Source organism: Pseudophryne corroboree, chromosome 4 (genome assembly GCF_028390025.1).
Source record: "Pseudophryne corroboree isolate aPseCor3 chromosome 4, aPseCor3.hap2, whole genome shotgun sequence".
Lineage (NCBI taxonomy): Eukaryota > Metazoa > Chordata > Amphibia > Anura > Myobatrachidae > Pseudophryne > Pseudophryne corroboree.
In genome coordinates, this window is record NC_086447.1 from 356,015,889 (window position 1) to 356,039,503 (window position 23,615).

At 50.6% G+C, this 23,615-nt stretch overlaps 1 protein-coding gene across 1 annotated transcript in view; it reads left to right on the forward strand.

Moving 5' to 3' along the window:
• Window positions 1-404: 404 nt before the first annotated feature.
• Window positions 405-23,615, forward strand: part of LOC134910909 (serine-rich adhesin for platelets-like) — a 46,658-nt gene continuing 23,447 nt past the window's right edge. Inside the window, exons 1-2 of the mRNA XM_063919295.1 lie at window positions 405-479; window positions 19,991-20,183. Coding sequence (XP_063775365.1) covers window positions 405-479; window positions 19,991-20,183 — 268 coding nt within the window. The remainder of the gene's footprint in view (window positions 480-19,990; window positions 20,184-23,615) is intronic.

A 23,615-nucleotide genomic window follows, 5' to 3' on the forward strand; every position in this document is an offset into this window, starting at 1 on the left:
AATAATTGTTATAATAAAATAATTGTGGGGCCGCGCGCTCCTCAAGTGGGGGGGGGCGCCATTTTAACACAGGGGGGGCAGGAGAGAGGGGGCGGATCCCTCCTTCCTGGCCGGCGCCATCTTCCCAGTGATTTTTGGGAAGATGACGCTGGTCACTAGAGAGCAAAGACTCTGGCACAGTGCCAGAGTCTTTACTTTCTATGTGCGGTGTCATCTTCCTGTAGATATCACTGGGAAGATGCCGCCACCGTCGGCCGGATCCCAGCGCAGGTATACTCAGGGGGTAAGGGGTAGCAGACTCTGGGCTCCCCCTCCAGGCCTCTCCAGCAGCCCGTGCCCGGGTAATTTGTACCCGCCCCCCCTCTCGGCGCCACTGGGCATGTGGTCAGCTGACATGTTCCAACATGACAACAACTATGCATCAGCTACTCAACACAAGTGCATTGGAAAAACCCTGCCTAACAAGACAGGCAGCAAAGGTAAGTCACACAAATATATTCCAGAGTGTGACAACTACAGACCCATTTCATTATTAAATATGTATGCATTTGCCATAATTTCAGCAATCAGTCTAAACAGTGTGTTAGCCTCTCTGATGAACCCTGATCAAGTGGGCTTTATTCCCTCTGGGACCTGCAGTGCATCTGTAAAATACCCATATGGGGGAGGCCATCACGAGACTGCCTGTCGGGATCCCGGCAGTCACAATGCCGACTCTGAGCACTAGAGAGAGTCTGAGCACTAGAGGTCGATTTCTCTACTGCGCACGCTGCGTATGTGAAATGCTGGAAAAATGATCGCAGCGATGTGTAAGTATTCAAAAAATGGGTGCAGCATTATATATACGCCAGTGCCCCATGCTCTTTGTCTCATTGAAGGGAGGTGCCTTCTGGGAGGTGTAGTTCTCCCAGCTGCTGCCTCTGGGGGGGTGACATACACACCGAGTGTTACACACGCACACACACAAGCGTGCATGCACGCACGCACATGCACGCACGCACGCACGCACGCACGCACGCACACACACACACACACACACACACACACACACACACACACACACAGTCACACATAATCACATGCACCTTACATACTCACGTCTGCTGCAGGAGTGCAGATTCTGATGTTGGAGAAGAAGACACTGCTTTGGAAGGTGAGAAATTACTGACAAATGAATCAAATTGGAAAGTTCCATTTTCTTAATTAGTCCTTGTGGGGGTAGGGCTGCAGTAAGGGTGCCAGAGCAAGTCCTGGTGATTCTTCCTAAAAGTAAAGTTATTAGGAAAAATCAGACTTGCTCTGGGGATGCCTGAAAAAAGACACTGTGTTTCTATAGAAATCCCCTGAATAGCAAAACACCACAGCTGTGGAAAAAAAACATGCAGGGTGCTTTCTTGCCAATAACACTTTAGTGTGATTGCATGGCTTGCCCAGCCCTAGAAATGGGCCTGGCCACAGGGTTCTTTGAATTTCTCGCTGTCAATTCAATTCTCCCCTATAGCCCCTTTCACATCTCCAATGCTGGATCTCACCCGGAAATTGGAAACACGGGTGGGATCCGGCATTGAGGCCTAAGCGCTTGCTTCCTGACCCGGCAATTTGCCAGGTTGGTTGCCATAGCGGCGGGGGTCGGAGCTGGCGCTGGGAGATGAGCTCATCTCTGCGCCGCCTGAAGTAAACGGGTCCCATCAACTGGGGAACCCGTTTACAGTGCCACTGACCAAGTATTCAAGTCGGGAAAATCCCTTCTTATAATAACCTGGGTTGAACTACTGGGTCAGGCGACTCGGGAATTCAACCATGGCCCTTTCACACCACACACCGACCCGTGTCGACCCGGCCGGGTTGATACCGGGTTATTTGTGCGATCTGAAAGGGGTATATGTGTATCATGCAAATTTGGATGTTCCATTTGTTTTTCCTGTAACATAGTAGGTTCTCACAAAACAAAATTACATTCTGTGAGAACATATCTATTTATCACAATGCAATTTGTGAAATTAATAAATAAAAAAGCAAAGCTGTCACCATTTTAGAGAGATATACATATTGTTACACATTTTTTTCCCTGTTTGGAATATAGTAGTTTTATACAGCTGGTTTTGTGGTGTAATATGAAGGCTTGTTGCAGACACAATACTCACAAGTAGTTTCAACAGTGACATCTTCAGGCTTTAAGGAAGTACTGAAAAACATTCTGGATTACAAAGCTAATAAATAATAAAAACATTTAATTTTAATGAAATATAAATTGCATGGCTAACTATATTTAATTTCACACATCATATGTAAAAGATAGGTCCAAGTTTGAGTATTTCATATGATGTATTTAATTAATAACACCCTCATAATTAGTGATGTGCACCGGACATTTTTCGGGTTTTGTGTTTTGGTTTTGGATTCGGTTCCGCGGCCGTGTTTTGGATTCGGACGCATTTTGGCAAAACCTCCCTGAAATTTTTTTGTCGGATTCGGGTGTGTTTTGGATTCGGGTGTTTTTTAAAAACAGCTTAAATCATAGAATTTGGGGGTCATTTTGATCCCATAGTATTATTAACTCCAATAAACATAATTTCCACTCATTTTCAGTCTATTCTGAACACCTCACACCTCACAATATTATTTTTAATCCTAAAATTTGCACCGAGGTCGCTGGATGACTAAGCTAAGCGACCCAAGTGGGCGACACAAACACCTGGCCCATCTAGGAGTGGCACTGCAGTGTCAGGCAGGATGGCACTTCAAAAAAATAGTCCCCAAACAGCACATGATGCAAAGAAAAAAAGAGGTGCACCAAGGTCGCTGGATGGCTAAGCTAAGCGACACAAGTGGCCGACACAAACACCTGGCCCATCTAGGAGTGGCACGGCAGTGTCAGGCAGGATGGCACTTCAAAAAAATTGTCCCCAAACAGCACATGATGCAAAAAAAAAATGAAAGAAAAAGAGGCGCAAGATGGAATTGTCCTTGGGCCCTCCCACCCACCCTTATGTTGTATAAACAGGACATGCACACTTTAACAAACCCATCATTTCAGCGACAGGGTCTGCCACACAACTGTGACTGAAATGACTAGTTGGTTTGGGCCCCCACCAAAAAAGAAGCAATCAATCTCTCTTTGCACGAACTGGCTCTACAGAGGCAAGATGTCCACCTCCTCCTCATCCTCCGATTCCTCACCCCTTTCACTGTGTACATCCCCCTCCTCACAGATTATTAATTCGTCCCCACTGGAATCCACATCTCAGATCCCTGTGTACTTTCTGGAGGCAATTGCTGGTGAATGTCTCCACGGAGGAATAAATTATAATTCATTTTGATGAACATCATCTTCTCCACATTTTCTGGAAGTAACCTCGTACGCCGATTGCTGACAAGGTGAACGGCTGCACTAAACACTCTTTCGGAGTACACACTGGAGGGTGGGCAACTTAGGTAAAATAAAGCCAGTTTCTGCAAGGGCCTCCAAATTGCCTCTTTTTCCTGTCAGTATACGTACGGACTGTCTGACGTGCCTACTTGGATGCGGTCACTCATATAATCCTCCACCATTCTTTCAATGGTGAGAGAATCATATGCAGTGACAGTAGACGACATGTCAGTAATCGTTGGCAGGTCCTTCAGTCCGGACCAGATGTCAGCACTCGCTCCAGACTGCCATGCATCACCGCCAGCGGGTGGGCTCGGAATTCTTAGCCTTTTCCTCGAACCCCCAGTTGCGGGAGAATGTGAAGGAGGAGCTGTTGACGGGTCACGTTCCGCTTGACTTGACAATTTTCTCACCAGCAGGTCTTTGAACCTCTGCAGACTTGTGTCTGCCGGAAAGAGAGATACAACGTAGGTTTTAAACTAGGATTGAGCACGGTGGCCAAAATGTAGTGCTCTGATTTCAACAGATTGACCACCCGTGAATCCTGGTTAAGCGAATTAAGGGCTCCATCCACAAGTCCCACATGCCTAGCGGAATCGCTCTGTTTAAGCTCCTCCTTCAATGTCTCCAGCTTCTTCTGCAAAAGCCTGATGAGGGGAATGACCTGACTCAGGCTGGCAGTGTCTGAACTGACTTCACGTGTGGCAAGTTCAAAGGGTTGCAGAACCTTGCACAACGTTGAAATCATTCTCCACTGCGCTTGAGTCAGGTGCATTCCCCGTCCTTTGCCTATATCGTTGGCAGATGTATAGGCTTGAATGGCCTTTTGCTGCTCCTCCATCCTCTGAAGCATATAAAGGGTTGAATTCCACCTCGTTACCACATCTTGCTTCAGATGATGGCAGGGCAGGTTCAGGACTTTTGCTGGTGCTCCAGTCTTCGGCACGCGGTGGCTGAATGCCGAAAGTGGCCCGCAATTCTTCGGGCCACCGACAGCATCTCTTGCACGCCCCTGTCGTTTTTTAAATAATTATGCACCACCAAATTCAATGTACAGATATGTCCTGCTATAACGTTGCTGCGTATCGCATAGCGGGCGCCATGCAACTCGCGCCAGCTCCTTGCGCTATAACTCCCGTTATAAGATGCGTTGTAAATGTGACGTCACGTTATAATTGTAACATGCATTCTACTTTCTGTCCACCAGATGTCGTTTTTCCTAAACTCTATGGCGAATGCCTCAAATAGCCAACGGACCCTTCGTAGCGCTACCTGCTGATTGGCTGACGGGTTCGAATCCTAGCGGGACCAGAATTTTTTTTTTTTGAAATGCGTGGGGTCCCCCCTCCAAAGCAAAAAACGCGCCCGCTGGTACCTGTAGTTCTACTGGAAAAAATATCCAAATAAAAACAGGAGACACACACCGTGACAGTAAAACTTTATTTCACACATGTCGACACACATACATACTTACTTATGTTGACCCGCCGACCGGCACGTCTCGTCTCCGACGATCCAGGGTACCTGTGAAAAAAATTAGGCTCACCTGATCCAGGGTCCGGGAGATAATCCACGTACTTGGCAAAAAAATAAAACGACAAACCCGTACCAGTGGACTGAAAGGGGTCCCATGTTGACACATGGGACCCCTTTCTCCGAATGCCGGGACCCCACGTGACTCCTGTCACTGAGGTCCCTTCAGCCAATCAGGAAGTGCTACTTCGTGGCGCTCACCTGATTGGCTGTCTCGCGTCTGAGGTCAGACAGCGCATCGCAAAGCCTCTCCATTACTTTCAATGGTGGGAACTTTCCGGGCAGCGGTGAGGTCACCCGCGGTCAGCGGCTGACCGCGGGTAACCCCACAGCTGACCGGAAAGTTCCCACCATTGAAACTAATGGAGGGAGTTGTGCGATGCGCTTCTGTCACTTCAGAGGCGCATACAGCCAATCAGCAGAGTGCAAGGACGTTGCGCTCGCTGATTGGCTGAAGAGACACTTCTGTGACAGCAGTCATGGGGGTGTCTTTTGCATTCGAGGAAAGGGGTCCCATGTGTAAACATGGGACCCCTTTCAGTCCGCTGGCACGGGTAATTGCGTTTTTTTTTTTACAAGTCCGTGGATTATACTCTGGACCCTGGATCAGGTGAGTATAATTTTATTCACAGGTACCCCGGATTCTACAGTGATGAGGGAGACGTGGCAGTCGGCGGGTCAACATAGGTAAGTATGTATGTGTAGGCAGGTGTGAAATAAAGTTTTACTGTCACGGTGTGTGTCTCCTGTTTTTATTTGGGTATTTTTTTTCCAGTAGAACTACAGGTACCAGCGGGCCCGTTTTTCTCCCGCATGCTGGTACTTGTGGTTCTCCAAGTACCAGCTTGCGGGGGAGGCTTGCTGGGACTTGTAGTACTACTGGTAAAAACAATATTCTGTCATTTTTCTCAAGGCTATCAGCCTCCCATCCGCAGCCCTTGGATGGGGGGGACAGCCTCGGGCTTCACTCCTGGCCCTCGGGTGGCTGGGGGGGACGGGACCCCTTGATTGAAGGGGTCCCCACTCCCCCAGGGTACCCCGGACAGGGGTGACTAGTTGGATATTTAATGCCATGGCCGCAGGGCACTGTATAAAAGTGACCCCCGGCTGTGGCATTATCTGTCCAGCTAGTGGAGCCCGATGCTGGTGTAAAAAATACGGGGGACCCCTACTCTTTTTGTCCCCCGTATTTTTTGCACCAGCACCAGGCGCAGAGCCCGGTGCTGGTTTTAAAAATACGGGGGATCCCCTGTCCGTTTTCCCCCCGGATTTTTAGAACCAGGACTGGCTCGAAGAGCCCGAGGCTGGTTATGCTTTGGAGGGGGGACCCCACGCCATTTTTTTTCGTGTTTTTCCCATTCCATTTAAAAAAATAAAAAACAAAAAAAATAATCTTTTAAAAAATATATAAATAATACTTGTGCCTCCAAAAAAGACAAACCAAGTACCCAATCCCTTCTAATATAAATATGGTTTGTACACAGACACCGGACAAAATCCGTTAATAGTACACCACATCAAAACACATCATATATTTACCTGGAGTACCAACTCATAACATTGTCAGCAGTGGCATAATGGTTACAGAGTCTGCTTGCAATGCGTGCATCCCGTGTTCGAATCCTGTTGAGACTAGAATTTTTTTTTTTGTGAATTTATTTAATGTCATTTTTAATGGAATGGGAAAAGTCAGGGGAAAAAATGCGTGGGGTCCCCCCTCCAAAGCATAACCAGCCTCGGGCTCTTCGAGCCGGTCCTGGTTCTAAAAATCCGGGGGAAAAACGGACAGGGGATCTCCCGTATTTTTAAAACCAGCACCGGGCTCTGCGCCTGCTGCAAAAAATACGGGGGACAAAAAGAGTAGGGGTCCCCCGTATTTTTTACACCAGCATCGGGCTCCAGTAGCTGGACAGATAATGCCACAGCCGGGGGTCACTTTTATACAGTGCCCTGCGGCCGTGGCATTAAATATCCAACTAGTCACCCCTGGCCGGGGTACCCTGGGGGAGTGGGGACCCCTTCAATCAAGGGGTCCCTCCCCCCAGCCACCCAAGGGCCAGGGGTTAAGCCCGAGGCTGTCCCCCCCATCCAAGGGCTGCGGATGGGAGGCTGATAGCCTTGAGAAAAATGACAGAATATTGTTTTTTCCAGTAGTACTACAAGTCCCAGCAAGCCTCCCCCACAAGCTGGTACTTGGAGAACCACAAGTACCAGCATGCGGGAGAAAAACGCGCCCGCTGGTACCTGTAGTTCTACTGGAAAAAAAATATCCAAATAAAAACAGGAGACACACACCGTGACAGTAAAACTTTATTTCACACATGTCGACACACATACATACTTACCTATGTTGACCCGCCGACCGGCACGTCTCGTCTCCGACGATCCGGGGTACCTGTGAAAAAAATTAGGCTCACCTGATCCAGGGTCCGGGAGATAATCCACGTACTTGGCAAAAAAATAAAACGACAAACCCGTGCCAGCGGACTGAAAGGGGTCCCATGTTGACACATGGGACCCCTTTCTCCGAATGCCGGGACCCCATGTGACTCCTGTCACTGAGGTCCCTTCAGCCAATCAGGAAGCGCTACTTCGTGGCGCTCACCTGATTGGCTGTCTCGCGTCTGAGGTCAGACAGCGCATCGCAAAGCCTCTCCATTACTTTCAATGGTGGGAACTTTCCGGGCAGCGGTGAGGTCACCCGCGGTCAGCGGCTGACCGCGGGTAACCCCACAGCTGACCGGAAAGTTCCCACCATTGAAACTAATGGAGGGAGTTGTGCGATGCGCTTCTGTCACTTCAGAGGCGCATACAGCCAATCAGCAGAGTGCAAGGACGTTGCGCTCGCTGATTGGCTGAAGAGACACTTCTGTGACAGCAGTCATGGGGGTGTCTTTGCATTCGAGGAAAGGGGTCCCATGTGTAAACATGGGACCCCTTTCAGTCCGCTGGTACGGGTAATTGCGTTTTTTTTTTTTTACAAGTCCGTGGATTATACTCTGGACCCTGGATCAGGTGAGTTTAATTTTATTCACAGGTACCCCGGATTCTACAGTGACGAGGGAGACATGGCAGTCGGCGGGTCAACATAGGTAAGTATGTATGTGTCGGCAGGTGTGAAATAAAGTTTTACTGTCACGGTGTGTGTCTCCTGTTTTTATTTGGGTATTTTTTTTCCAGTAGAACTACAGGTACCAGCGGGCCTGTTTTTCTCCCGCATGCTGGTACTTGTGGTTCTCCAAGTACCAGCTTGTGGGGGAGGCTTGCTGGGACTTGTAGTACTACTGGAAAAACAATATTCTGTCATTTTTCTCAAGGCTATCAGCCTCCCATCCGCAGCCCTTGGATGGGGGGGACAGCCTCAGGCTTCACCCCTGGCCCTTGGGTGGCTGGGGGGACGACCCCTTGATTGAAGGGGTCCCCACTCCCCCAGGGTACCCCGGCCAGAGGTGACTAGTTGGATATTTAATGCCACGGCCGCAGGGCACTGTATAAAAGTGACCCCCGGCTGTGGCATTATCTGTCCAGCTAGTGGAGCCCGATGCTGGTGTAAAAAATACGGTGGACCCCTACTCTTTTTGTCCCCCGTATTTTTTGCACCAGCACCAGGCGCAGAGCCCGGTGCTGGTTTTAAAAATACGGGGGATCCCCTGTCCGTTTCCCCCCCGGATTTTTAGAACCAGGACCGGCTCGAAGAGCCTGAGGCTGGTTATGCTTTGGAGGGGGGACCCCACGCCATTTTTTTTCGGGTTTTTCCCATTCCATTTAAAAAAATAAAAAATTAAAAAAATAATCTTTTTAAAAATATATAAATAATACTTGTGCCTCCAAAAAAGACAAACCAAGTACCTAATCCCTTCTAATATAAATATGGTTTGTACACAGACACCGGACAAAATCCGTTAATAGTACACCACATCAAAACACATCATATATTTACCTGGAGTACCAACTCATAACATTGTCAGCAGTGGCATAATGGTTACAGAGTCTGCTTGCAATGCGTGCATCCCGTGTTCGAATCCTGTTGAGACTAGAATTTTTTTTTTTGTGAATTTATTTAATGTCATTTTTAATGGAATGGGAAAAGTCAGGGGAAAAAATGCGTGGGGTCCCCCCTCCAAAGCATAACCAGCCTCGGGCTCTTCGAGCCGGTCCTGGTTCTAAAAATCCGGGGGAAAAACGGACAGGGGATCTCCCGTATTTTTAAAACCAGCACCGGGCTCTGCGCCTGCTGCAAAAAATACGGGGGACAAAAAGAGTAGGGGTCCCCCGTATTTTTTACACCAGCATCGGGCTCCAGTAGCTGGACAGATAATGCCACAGCCGGGGGTCACTTTTATACAGTGCCCTGCGGCCGTGGCATTAAATATCCAACTAGTCACCCCTGGCCGGGGTACCCTGGGGGAGTGGGGACCCCTTCAATCAAGGGGTCCCTCCCCCCAGCCACCCAAGGGCCAGGGGTTAAGCCCGAGGCTGTCCCCCCCATCCAAGGGCTGCGGATGGGAGGCTGATAGCCTTGAGAAAAATGACAGAATATTGTTTTTTCCAGTAGTACTACAAGTCCCAGCAAGCCTCCCCCACAAGCTGGTACTTGGAGAACCACAAGTACCAGCATGCGGGAGAAAAACGCGCCCGCTGGTACCTGTAGTTCTACTGGAAAAAAAATATCCAAATAAAAACAGGAGACACACACCGTGACAGTAAAACTTTATTTCACACATGTCGACACACATACATACTTACCTATGTTGACCCGCCGACCGGCACGTCTCGTCTCCGACGATCCGGGGTACCTGTGAAAAAAATTAGGCTCACCTGATCCAGGGTCCGGGAGATAATCCACGTACTTGGCAAAAAAATAAAACGACAAACCCGTGCCAGCGGACTGAAAGGGGTCCCATGTTGACACATGGGACCCCTTTCTCCGAATGCCGGGACCCCATGTGACTCCTGTCACTGAGGTCCCTTCAGCCAATCAGGAAGCGCTACTTCGTGGCGCTCACCTGATTGGCTGTCTCGCGTCTGAGGTCAGACAGCGCATCGCAAAGCCTCTCCATTACTTTCAATGGTGGGAACTTTCCGGGCAGCGGTGAGGTCACCCGCGGTCAGCGGCTGACCGCGGGTAACCCCACAGCTGACCGGAAAGTTCCCACCATTGAAACTAATGGAGGGAGTTGTGCGATGCGCTTCTGTCACTTCAGAGGCGCATACAGCCAATCAGCAGAGTGCAAGGACGTTGCGCTCGCTGATTGGCTGAAGAGACACTTCTGTGACAGCAGTCATGGGGGTGTCTTTGCATTCGAGGAAAGGGGTCCCATGTGTAAACATGGGACCCCTTTCAGTCCGCTGGTACGGGTAATTGCGTTTTTTTTTTTTTACAAGTCCGTGGATTATACTCTGGACCCTGGATCAGGTGAGTTTAATTTTATTCACAGGTACCCCGGATTCTACAGTGACGAGGGAGACATGGCAGTCGGCGGGTCAACATAGGTAAGTATGTATGTGTCGGCAGGTGTGAAATAAAGTTTTACTGTCACGGTGTGTGTCTCCTGTTTTTATTTGGGTATTTTTTTTCCAGTAGAACTACAGGTACCAGCGGGCCTGTTTTTCTCCCGCATGCTGGTACTTGTGGTTCTCCAAGTACCAGCTTGTGGGGGAGGCTTGCTGGGACTTGTAGTACTACTGGAAAAACAATATTCTGTCATTTTTCTCAAGGCTATCAGCCTCCCATCCGCAGCCCTTGGATGGGGGGGACAGCCTCAGGCTTCACCCCTGGCCCTTGGGTGGCTGGGGGGACGACCCCTTGATTGAAGGGGTCCCCACTCCCCCAGGGTACCCCGGCCAGAGGTGACTAGTTGGATATTTAATGCCACGGCCGCAGGGCACTGTATAAAAGTGACCCCCGGCTGTGGCATTATCTGTCCAGCTAGTGGAGCCCGATGCTGGTGTAAAAAATACGGTGGACCCCTACTCTTTTTGTCCCCCGTATTTTTTGCACCAGCACCAGGCGCAGAGCCCGGTGCTGGTTTTAAAAATACGGGGGATCCCCTGTCCGTTTCCCCCCCGGATTTTTAGAACCAGGACCGGCTCGAAGAGCCTGAGGCTGGTTATGCTTTGGAGGGGGGACCCCACGCCATTTTTTTTCGGGTTTTTCCCATTCCATTTAAAAAAATAAAAAATTAAAAAAATAATCTTTTTAAAAATATATAAATAATACTTGTGCCTCCAAAAAAGACAAACCAAGTACCTAATCCCTTCTAATATAAATATGGTTTGTACACAGACACCGGACAAAATCCGTTAATAGTACACCACATCAAAACACATCATATATTTACCTGGAGTACCAACTCATAACATGGTGAGCAGTGGCATAATGGTTACAGTGTCTGCTTGCAATGCGTGTATCCCGTGTTCGAATCCTGTTGAGACTGGAATTTTTTTTTTTTCTGGTGAATTTATTTTTATATTTTTTTTTCAATAAATACACTTGTTTGGTCTGTTTTTTCTTTCCCGCTGGGCTCCATTATGTTTTGTACACAGACACCGGATAAAATCCGTTATGGGTATACCACATTGCAGGTGGGGAAGCAAATTCAGTTTGCACGCATTGTGGGCTACAGATTCAATCCACGGTTTGTGGACTGCATCCGGCGTCTTACTGTACATCAGGCAAAAATGGCAGGGAGACGCTACATTAGAGGGGAGCTTCTGATCCTGCTTAGGTGGCGGGACCGGCCATTTACTACGAACTCGGAGAAGCGGCGGGCTTACAATAAAGCCCGCCTTGAGATCCGAGCAAAATATGGCCAGTCCTGCAGCCTCAGGTCACTCCAGAGGAAGTGGAGTGATCTGGTCACCAGGGAGCCCAGGAAACTGGAATTACTGCGGCTGTCCCTGAGGAGTAAGTACAGTCCAGTACTGCACATTATTACTACTGTATTTAAGTAATGTACATTTCTCTAATGTCCTAGAGGATGCTGGGGTCCATTTAGTACCACGGGGTATAGACAGGACTGTAGGAGCCATCGGCACTAAATGACTTTAAACGTGTGGGCTGGCCCCTCCCTCTATGCCCCTCCTCCAGACGTCAGTTTAGAAATTGTGCCCGGAGGAATCTGTTTGGATGGGCAACCATGTTAAGGTCGACAGTCATTAGGTCATTAGGTCGACCACTATTGGTCGACAGTGACATGGTCGACATGGACTCCAAACTGGACAGGCAGCGCCGCATCATCCATGTAAATTGGTACTTCGTCAATGGCGACCCCAGCCAAGACCCCTCAGACAAGGGCCTGATCTCCGCATACCGACTAGCCAATGCCACCGGACAACAGTCCTCACCACCCGATGGTGCCAAAGATATCCAATGACCTCTACCCATCTGATCAGTTTTGGAGCGGCGCAGCCTGCACAGCACGGACCCCCCACCCACGACAACATCTGCGCGCCGCATCATGGCCTCGGACTTCTTAGAAGCCGCAACCAGCTCAGAAACCCTGAACGCGCCATGGAAAGCCATGGAAAAAGCAAGCTGAAACCGGAGCGCTTCAAAACGGGAGTCTGCCACCCCCGCCACCAAGAGGGAAGAAAGCAGGGACGCATCAATAGGGCGCCGACCATCAGGAGGGACCGGTGCCGAGCGCACCCAACCTCTAAGCGCCCTCGCCAGCAGGAAACCCTTCGTAAAATCCAGCATACCCTTCAATTTAGAATAAAAGGATATCCCGGCGAGGTATCGAGACACCACGGCCCTCGATCTCCCCGTTACAAAGAGTTGCCAAACGAAGTCTAGAAACAAGCTCTGACCCCTCTTACCTCTAGGCCCTTGGTCATGGGAAAAGTCTTCCCACTCCTTCCAGGCCCGATTGTATCCAGCGAGAGTGGACGGAGCCAAAGACAGCTCTGCTAGCCCTTCCAATCCGCCATGATGACCTGCCAAACATAAGAAGGGCAGGGCAAACCTGCCAAATCAGCCTCCGGGGCCAGCAAACGGAACCTATCCCACTGCCCCCTGGACAATGCATCGGCGATCCCATTATCAACCCCGGGGACGTGTTGAGCCCTAAACAGAATATTGCAGCGCATACAAGTCAGCACGAGTCGCGACAACACCCGAATGACCCGGAGGGCCTTAGCTCATTGGTTGTTAACCGCGTGCACGACCCCTAAGTTATCGCAGCGGAAGAGAATACTGCGATCGCGAAGGCGCTCTCCCCAAACCTCCAAGGCCACCATGATGGGAAAAAGCTCCAGCAACAACAGGTCGCCGGTCAGCCCCTCCCGCGACCAAGACTCGGGCCATGAGGCTGCGCACCAAGCCCCGTCTAGGTAACAACCGAACCCCAACGAGCCCGCTGCATCCGTAAACAACTGCAGGTCGAAACTGTCAACGAGTGGGGCCATCCAGATCAGCACACCATTGAAATCTGCCAGAAACAAAACCCACATAGCGAGGTCTCGCCTAATCTCAGCCGAGAAACGGACAAAATGGTGCGGACTGGACACCCCAGCCGTGGACCGTTCCAACTTCCAACAAAAAACCCGGCCCATGGGAATCACCCGACAGGCAAAGTTCAACAGGCCTAGGAGGGATTGAGTCTCCCGCAACGTCACCTTACGCCGCTCCGAGCACTGCGCAATGGACTCCCGAAGCTTCGCAACCTTGTCCTGAGGCAGCCGGCAAGCCCCCGCGACCGTATCGATCTCAAAACCTAAAAAGGACAAACAGGAGAGGGGCCCCTCCATCTTGTCCTCGGCCACAGGGACGCCAAAATGCCCCAACAAGGCACGCAGCGAAAACAGCAGGAAACCACAGCGAGGAGAACCCGCGGGCCCCATGCACAAAAAATCATCCAGGTAATGTGCAATCCCGCTACCTCCGCAAGAAAACTCCACACACCAATGTAAAAAGGTGCTGAACTTTTCGAAAAAGGCACACGAAACAGAACACCCCATAGGCAGACACTTGTCTACAAAGTATTCCTCCCCGACGCAAAAACCCATGAATCGAAACGACTCCGGGTGCAAAGGGGAGTAAGCGAAAAGCCGATTCAACATCCAGTTTAGCCATGAGGGCCCCGTTTCCACAGCCCCGAACCATGTCCAAAGCATCCTCAAAGGACTGATACACCACCGAACAATATTCCGGCGAAATTGCATCGTTCACCGAGGACCCAGATGGATAAGACCAATGTTGAATGAGCCAGAACTTACCCGGAGCCTTTTTGGGCACGACCCCCACCGGGGAAATAATCAAATCCTCGACAGGCGGCAGCGCAAAGGCGCCCGCCATTCTCCCCAGGCGAACCTCCTGCTCAACCTTTTCCCGAAGCACGTCGGGGATATCCCAAGCAGACTGCAGGTTCCTGGCGGCCCGAACCAAAACCTCCCCCCACCACTGGTAAATGAAAACCCGACGCAAAACCCTCCCGCAGAAATTTTGCGTCGTCTGGGTTTGGGTACCACCCCGACCATTTTAGCATGGCCCCCAAACGAACCGGGGTCGGCACCCTAACTAGCGGCAAGCCCCCAAGCTGTTTTTCCGGCTGGGCCCGCGGCCACCCTGGCACCCGGTCGCCCCCCGCGGAAGCAATTGGAAGCAGGGTGGGATCCGTTACATCGTAAGCAAAGGTGGCGAAAACGACACCGTTGCCAGAGGGGGCACGTGGAATTGTTGAACGCGGAACACTTCCCCTTCGCCGGCGCCTGCTGCGGAGAATGGGCCGCGGTCCAAGGGCGGCGCGGCGGAGCCTCAACCGCGGGCTGAAACTGACTCGCCGCCGTGGCCTGCGCCACAGCCGCCCCCTTAGTCACCATCTTCATATCCTGCGCTCGCGTGACCCGAAGCCATACCTCCACATCTTTGCATCCGATGTCAATGATGTGCAGGCAATCGTGCTTCTGACGAAATTGCTTGTCATAATGCAGCCACGAATCGTCCTTAGACTGACGCTGCATGTCATGCACGAGGTGGATATACCTGATGACGTTCATGTGTTCATCAGGGCGATCCTCCAAGTAGCACGCCGCGAAGACACAGAAACCCGCCAACCAGTTGTCAAATGAGCGGAAGGCCTCCTCCCCAATACAGCCCTTCACAAGCGCTTCCTTACCTTCCCTCTTGGTGTCCACTGTCAACGTAAAAAGGTTGACGTATTCCCCCCTTCTAATCTTTCTCCTGCAACTCTCACGCAACCCTCGCAAGACTGCTGTGCACTCGCAGCGAACCACGCCCGGCAAATTACGCCTCCTCCTTTCCCGACGGGAACTACTACTACTCTCCAGAGACCGTTTATCCCGGTGCCGTGCCTCACGCCGCGCGTACTTGATAGCCCTCTTCCTACAAAAAAGGGGGAAGAAGTGAAGGAAATGGTGGGAGGGGGAGGGGAGAGGGAAAGTCAGTTGCACAGGAAAAGAAATTATGAAAGAGGCCCCTATTTCACGTATCTCATCAATTGCTCATATTTCCAAGGGGGTGCTACCACAGATCATATTGTAAATGCACAGTAAAGGGAAAGGAAAAGGATCTGTCTTGGGTGCACAAAGTTTAAAATATAACTTTTAATTATTTCCGTTAAAATTAGGATTTGACACTATATTGTAGCGTATTCTACTGAGTAGCTAATATGCGAAATATTAAAACCACAAATAACAAATATGTGAAAGTATAACAACACTGTGAATTAAATAAGATGACTAATAATCTGATAATTTGTGTAATGAGATATCATACTACTATACTGAGATCTGCATATCAGTAAAACTTACCGTATATACTCGAGTATAAGCCGACTTTTTCAGCACAGTTTTCTATGCTGAAAAAGCCCCCCTCGGCTTATACTCGAGTCAACGGCTGCAGCAGACGCCGTGGGCTGTGTGGGCGTCCGCTGCAGCCGGCTCCAGGGACAGACACTAGAGGTCATTATTGACCTCTAGTGTCTGTGCGGCGTTGCTATGGGAGAGACGTCATGACGTCTCTCCCATAGAGATGATCGGGTGCCGGGAAGCGGGCGCCGGCGCGGGCGGCCAGACGGAGCGGCGACCAGATGGATCGGCGGCCAGACGGAGCGGGGATCCAGATGGAGCGGCAGCCAGACGGAGCGGATGAACAGATGGAGCGGCGGCCAGACGGAGCGGAGCAGCGCAGCAGCAGAAGAAGCGGTCGGGAAGCAGGAGCGGGGCAGTGGTAAGTATTGTTTTAGTGTGTGTTTATGTTTGTAAGCTGCAAAGGGGGCACAGTAACAGGGGGCAAACAAAGGGGGCACAACAACTACTGGGGGCAAAGAAAGGGGGCACAACAACTACTGGGGGCAAAGAAAGGGGGCACAACAACTACTGGGGGCAAAGAAAGGGGGCACCACAACTACTGGGGCAAAGAAAGAGGGGTCATAACTACTGTGGGCAATGAAAGAGGGGGCACAAATACTGGGGGCAAAGAAGGGGCATAACTACTGGGGGCAAAGCAACGGGGGCATGTTTTTATCTGTCACTGGGGGTATATGTGGCACTGGGGGCACAACCCTAGAAACAAACATTACCCCCTGGCAACAAGCATAACACCTACCGCATAAAATCCCTGGCAACGAGCATGACACCCTGAGCATGAAAACCCCTGGCACCGTGCATTTCCCACCCTAGGCTTATACTAGAGTCAGTAATTTTTCCCAGTTTTTTGTGGTAAAATTAGGTGCCTCGGCTTATATTCGGGTCGACTTATACTCGAGTATATACGGTATATGGGGACTTGATACCATAACTAAAAGGCATACTATTTGTTTACAACGGTCCTATTTATTAATGAGAGTGGCGCCACATAAATCTATGTGTGACTGATCGTGGAAATCTAAGTGATTCGTAACAAATTAAAGAACATAGGAACAATGGGGTAAATTTACTAAGATTCGTATTTTCCCGTTTCAGGTCAAAGTTCAATCACGAATGACATCGAAAGTGTAAAACTGCAACTTTTTGAATTTGTTACGATGGATTTACTAAGCTGTCGTATTCGGGTTTTTCTTTTCTTCCGATGTCGATGTCATTCGTGTTTTTTTTGTGTTTTTTACGGCAGTGATTAGCAAAACACTGCCGACTTTTTTACAATTAATCTCGGCCGGATCTGTGTGATCCGTGCTGGGGTTCTATTTTTTTTTTTTTTAATTAAACACTGTAAAATTAAAAAAAAAAATTGCGTGGGGTCCCCCCTCCTAAGCATAACCAGCCTCGGGCTCTTTGAGCCGATCCTGGTTGCCGAAATATGGGAAAAAAAATGACAGGGGTTCCCCCATATTTAAGCAACCAGCATCGGGCTCTGCGCCTGGTCCTGGTTCCAAAAATACGGGGGACAAAAAGAGTAGGGGTCCCCCGTATTTTTAAAACCAGCACCGGGCTCCACTAGCTGGACAGATAATGCCACAGCCGGGGGTCACTTTTATATAGTGCCCTGCGGCCGTGGCATCAAAAATCCATCTAGTCACCCCTGGCCGGGGTACCCTGGGGGAGTGGGGACCCCTTCAATCAAGGGGTCCCCCCCCCCAGCCACCCAAGGGCCAGGGGTGAAGCCCGAGGCTGTCCCCCCCCATCCAATGGGCTGCGGATGGGGAGGCTGATAGCCTTTGTTGTAAAAGAAAAGATATTGTTTTTAGTAGCAGTACTACAAGGCCCAGCAAGCCTCCCCCGCATGCTGGTACTTGGAGAACCACAAGTACCAGCATGCGACGGAAAAACGGGCCCGCAGGTACCTGTAGTACTACTACTAAAAAAATACCCAAAAAAAGACAAGACACACACACCGTGAAAGTATAATTTTATTACATACATACACACATACATACATACTTACCTTAAGTTCCCACGCAGGTCGGTCCTCTTCTCCAGTAGAATCCAAGGGGTACCTGTTGAAGAAATTATACTCACGAGATCCAGGGGTCCAGGCTCCTCGGGAAATCCAGGGGTAATCCACGTACTTGAAAAAAATAACAAAACGGTGTCCCGACCACGAACTGAAAGGGGACCCATGTTTGCACATGGGTCACCTTTCCACGAATGCCAGAAACCCACTTTGACTTCTGTCTAAGTGGGTTTCTTCAGCCAATCAGGGAGCGCCACGTTGTAGCACTCTCCTGATCAGCTGTGTGCTCCTGTCCTCACTGACAGGCGGCACACGGCAGTGTTACAATGTAGCGCCTATGCGCTACATTGTAACCAATGATGGGAACTTTCTGCCCTGCGGTTGACCTAAAGTGACGTCACCGCTGAGCAGAAAGTTCCCAGCATTGGTTACAATGTAGCGCATAGGCGCTACATTGTAACACTGCCGTGTGCCGCCTGTCAGTGAGGACAGGAGCACACAGCTGATCAGGAGAGTGCTACAACGTGGCGCTCCCTGATTGGCTGAAGAAACCCACTTAGACAGAAGTCAAAGTGGGTTTCTGGCATTCGTGGAAAGGTGACCCATGTGCAAACATGGGTCCCCTTTCAGTTCGTGGTCGGGACACCGTTTTGTTATTTTTTTCAAGTACGTGGATTACCCCTGGATTTCCCGAGGAGCCTGGACCCCTGGATCTCGTGAGTATAATTTCTTCAACAGGTACCCCTTGGATTCTACTGGAGAAGAGGACCGACCTGCGTGGGAACTTAAGGTAAGTATGTATGTATGTGTGTATGTATGTAATAAAATTATACTTTCACGGTGTGTGTGTCTTGTCTTTTTTTGGGTATTTTTTTAGTAGTAGTACTACAGGTACCAGCGGGCCCGTTTTTCCGTCGCATGCTGGTACTTGTGGTTCTCCAAGTACCAGCATGCGGGGGAGGCTTGCTGGGCCTTGTAGTACTGCTACTAAAAACAATATCTTTTCTTTTACAACAAAGGCTATCAGCCTCCCCATCCGCAGCCCATTGGATGGGGGGGGACAGCCTCGGGCTTCACCCCTGGCCCTTGGGTGGCTGGGGGGGGGGACCCCTTGATTGAAGGGGTCCCCACTCCCCCAGGGTACCCCGGCCAGGAGTGACTAGTTGGATTTTTGATGCCACGGCCGCAGGGCACTATATAAAAGTGACCCCCGGCTGTGGCATTATCTGTCCAGCTAGTGGAGCCCGGTGCTGGTTTTAAAAATACGGGGGACCCCTACTCTTTTTGTCCCCCGTATTTTTGGGACCAGGACCAGGCGCAGAGCCCGATGCTGGTTGCTTAAATATGGGGGAACCCCTGTCATTTTTTTCCCCATATTTCTGCAACCAGGATCGGCTCAAAGAGCCCGAGGCTGGTTATGCTTAGGAGGGGGGACCCCACGCAATTTTTTTTTGAAAAAATAAGCACTTTCCCACCCCTTCCCACTGATATACATGCACGGATCTCATGGATCCGTGCATGCCTATCCAATCACGAATAAAAAAAAAAGGTCTGTTTTTTTTTAGCACTTTTTTACGAGTTGTAATTTTTCACGGCAGTGTTTTTTTTTTTTTGCTTTGCACTTCTTAGTAAATGACCGAGATTCATACTTAAACAGCCGCGTTTTGACCGATGGTGTATTCATTCGTAATTTTTTACTTGGACTTGCAAAAAATTACGAATGCCCTCATCTCTGCCGTGATTAGTGTTTAGTAAATTACCGAGATGACACCTTGATGAAAAAACGGCATCTCGGTCAAAATCGGGAGCTTAGTAAATTTCCCCCAATGTATCACATCCTTTAAGATTGCAACATATGTTCTAGTCATAGAATCCGGGCTCTGTGCCAGAAACATTTTTTCAAACATTTAAGTGCTAGAAACATTCTTCTAAACATTGAGGTTATTATTTGAACACAATTATATCTATGTGAAATACAAACGTGAAAGAATATTGATATATATAAAAACAGGGACTTAACAGAACAGACACCAAACAGACGCTCAGTTTTTTTAAATCTATGTTTATTTTCTTTTTCTATAATTCACAGTGTTGTTATACTTTCACATATTTGTTATTTGTGGTTTTAATATTTCGCATATTAGCTACTCAGTAGAATACGCTACAATATAGTGTCAAATCCTAATTTTAACGGAAATAATTAAAAGTTATATTTTAAACTTTGTGCACCCAAGACAGATCCTTTTCCTTTCCCTTTACTGTGCATAGCCCTCTTCCTAGCCTTTGCGGTGCTACTAACCGCAGACTGGCACGACGAAGAAGAGGAAGAAGATCTACTTGATGTACTGCCGTACGAGGAAGAAGAGGACCCCAGCGACATAGCACCTGTATCGGCTTCCCACTCACCGGCAGGCTCGCCTATGGAAGGTGAAACGTCGGCCACGACTGGCTCCTCGTCCTGATCGCCATCCGGATCCGCACCTGAAAAAGAAGGGACAACCGCCACAGGAGCCGAAGCCCCCCTGGCGGGAATGAAAGCAGACGCCCCTGCGGGCGATGGGGTAGCGCTCCCCAGCAATGCAGCGGCGGAGCCCAGACTGCAACACGCCTGTAGAAACTGCGCCATGGCGGGGCCAGAAGCACCTGGGAGAACGGCCGCGTCGACCGAAGCGGGAACCACGGAAACGCCACCCGGAGACAAAGTCGACAAAAATGGTGCAAACGCCGCCGTCATGGCCGACATTGCAGTCGCAACGGCGGAGGGATCCGGAGCCACAGCTCCAGTGGTCCCCCCAGTCCCCGGGTCCGAAGCAGGGATGGCTCCAACCGCGTCTTCACGCCGCCCAAGCCGGCCCCGCCTGGGACCGGCGCTAGCCGCCCTAAGAACCCCCATTCTCTCCTGCGGTGCACCACGAGCCACAGCGCTGCCCCGGCCCCCACTGCCCCCCCCCCATCGGGAGAACTTGCTGACCCCCGCCTCCAGGCATCACCCCCCCCCCTCTGGTCCCGTGCCGACACCACCAAAGGCCCCCGGGAGCCCCCCTGCTAGAACAAGGAGCGCGCCCAGGGAGTCCAGCAGCCCCACAGGCGCGCGCGCGCCCGCGACACGGAAATCGCCTGGCTTAAGGGACAGCCAGTGGAAGAGCCACTGGCCCCATCCCTACAAGCAGTCCCCTCATTCTCTGGGGAGCCGCCGGTGACTCTCAGCAGTGGAGGGTGCAAGGAACGTGCACGCACGCGTCCCCGTGCCGCAGCAGCTGGCGGGGGATTCACACCAGCGGGCACCCCGGGCGGCTCCACCCGCTGGCTGCCAGATCCAGTTCGCCACCGCCCGCCGCCCTGTCCCCCGGCAGCCGCCGCCGCGCCGGAGGGATCCCTCCGGCGCCCGTGGCCTAGCCGGCGAAGGGGCAGACGCACGCGCCGCCGCACTGGACGGGCACCCGCAGCAGCGCCAGCAGCGCCAGCAGGCTCAGCCCTGGCCGTGAGCACAGTGCTCAGGCCCGGGGCACCGGATGCCAGCTCCCGAGCAGAAGCTGCATCAATATAGCGGGCAGGGGGGCCAGAGGATCGGCGGGGACGGGGCATGGCAGGCCACAAGTTCATACCCTCCAACTGTACCTTTTTAGTAGGTACAGTACCTTTTTTTTTTTTTGGTCTGTACCGATTTTTGGCTCTCCAAACTTCCATTGAAAGCATAGGAAAAGGGGTGTGGCCATGCCCCCTTACCCGTGGCACGCCCCTTTTTTGGATTTGTACCGATTTTTCTGTGTAAAATGTTGGAGGGTATGCAAGTTAATCCCAGGTAATGGGGACAGAGGAGGCACAGTATAAAGCACACTGCCACAGCAGCAGCAACCTAATATTTCACAATGGCAAGCAGCACAGCAAGGAGACAAAGGGGGGAAGAGCACTCACCCTCACCACGACAAAAGCAGAAGAGGCTGACCCAGCCCTTTCACCAGGCTTAAGGTCCCTTTCCACCTACCCCAAACATTCATTCCTATTGGCTAATCATAAACTCCCATAATGCCTTACCGTCCTGCCTCCCAGACTAGCTGAGGTTTAACCCACTCCTCTCCTATTCTGTCAATTCGTTCTCCTGACTTTCCCAGGGGCATGCATACACTCATCCCCACGATCCATGTGCAGTGTATGGTAAACCTGCAGGTATGAGCATAGACAGCCTAGCATATCTTAGCGGTGCTACGATGAGTGGACACATCGGTGTAAATCTCTGCACATTTTAGCTTGACAAACCCCATTATGGGAATAGCTTCTGTATTCAAGCTTTTTTTAGACATAACTATGCAATCTTTATGCACTAAACAGCTTCTGTGCTGCAAAATTCTGTGTTGTATGCAGCTTCTGTGTACTGACTAGCTTCTGTGCTGACACATGGCACTAGAAGTACTCTGTGCTGTCTTTACTCTGTACGTTATGGCAGTCTGCACAGCAAATGTGCTTAAGATGGCCTCTGTATGCTGCTCTGGGTGTCATAGTAGCTTGGGGCTTGTGGACTTTGTGTGCCTGAGCCCATAGCCTGTTGGAAAATATCTGTGTGCAGATCTTGACTTTGCAGATATATAGACCAAAGCAGGGGCGGACTGGGACTAAAAATAGGCCCTGGCATTTTTGAAGCACACAGGCCCACCTTTGTGACTCCTCCCCTTACTATTCCTGACTCCTCCCACTTATTAGTCTATGCTCTTACAAATATAATTAATATTCTAACAACATACAAGCGTACATCATTTTCTATTAAAATACACACAACCTGTGGTTGAAGTGGAAATTTTTAAGTGGGGGTATGTAAATGTGAAGTTTGTAAATAAGCGCGCGCCTTCGGCGCGCGCGCGCTCCGGAAAAGGGGGTGTGGCCACTCAAAAGGGGGCGTGTCCTTCAGTGTAGTTTATCACACCATACACCCCTTATACGCATTATGCACCACAATAGTAGGACCCCTTATACTATCTAGTACTGGTGCCTCTTTCACATTATACCACACAGTATGAGCCAAAATTCACATTATAGCACCCAGTATGAGCCGAAATTTACATTATATGCCCCCAATAGTGCAGTGCCAGATCCACAATTGCCCCCACAGTGCCAGGTATACAAATGCCCCCACAGTGTCAGGTATACAAATGCCCCCACAGTGCCAGGTAAACAATTGCCCCCACAGTGCCAGGTATACAAATGCCCCCACAGTGCCAGGTATACAATTGCCCCCACAGTGCCAGGTATACAATTGCCCCCACAGTGCCAGGTTTACAAATGCCCCCACAGTGCCAGGTATACAAATGCCCCCACAGTGCCAGGTAAACAATTGCCCCCACAGTGCCAGGTATACAATTGCCCCCACAGTGCCAGGTATACAATTGCCCCCACAGTGCCAGGTATACAAATGCCCCCACAGTGCCAGGTAAACAATTGCCCCCACAGTGCCAGGTATACAAATGCCCCACAGTGCCAGCCAATTGCCCCCACAGTGCCAGATATACAGTTGTCCCCTCAGCAGCCAGTGCTGCAGCTACTTACCGCTGCTGCACTGCTGCTGCTGCTGCTGCTGCTCCTCCGGGCTGTGAGGGACGGGGATGAATCAGGAGAGCAGAGCGCCCGCCAGCGCGACTGTGTCTGATGCTGCGGCGGCTTCGTTCAAACCAGCCGCCGGTTCGTGAGCCAATCAGAGCTCGCGGACCGGCGGCTTCTGATTGGCTGCCGGTCCGCGAGCTCTGATTGGCTCACGAACCGGCGGCTGGTTTGAGCGAAGCCGCCGCAGCTCTGCTCTCCTCTCCTGACAGCTGAGACATGCTGCCGCTGGACTGAGCGGCAGCGTGTCTCAGTGACCGCTGGACCGGC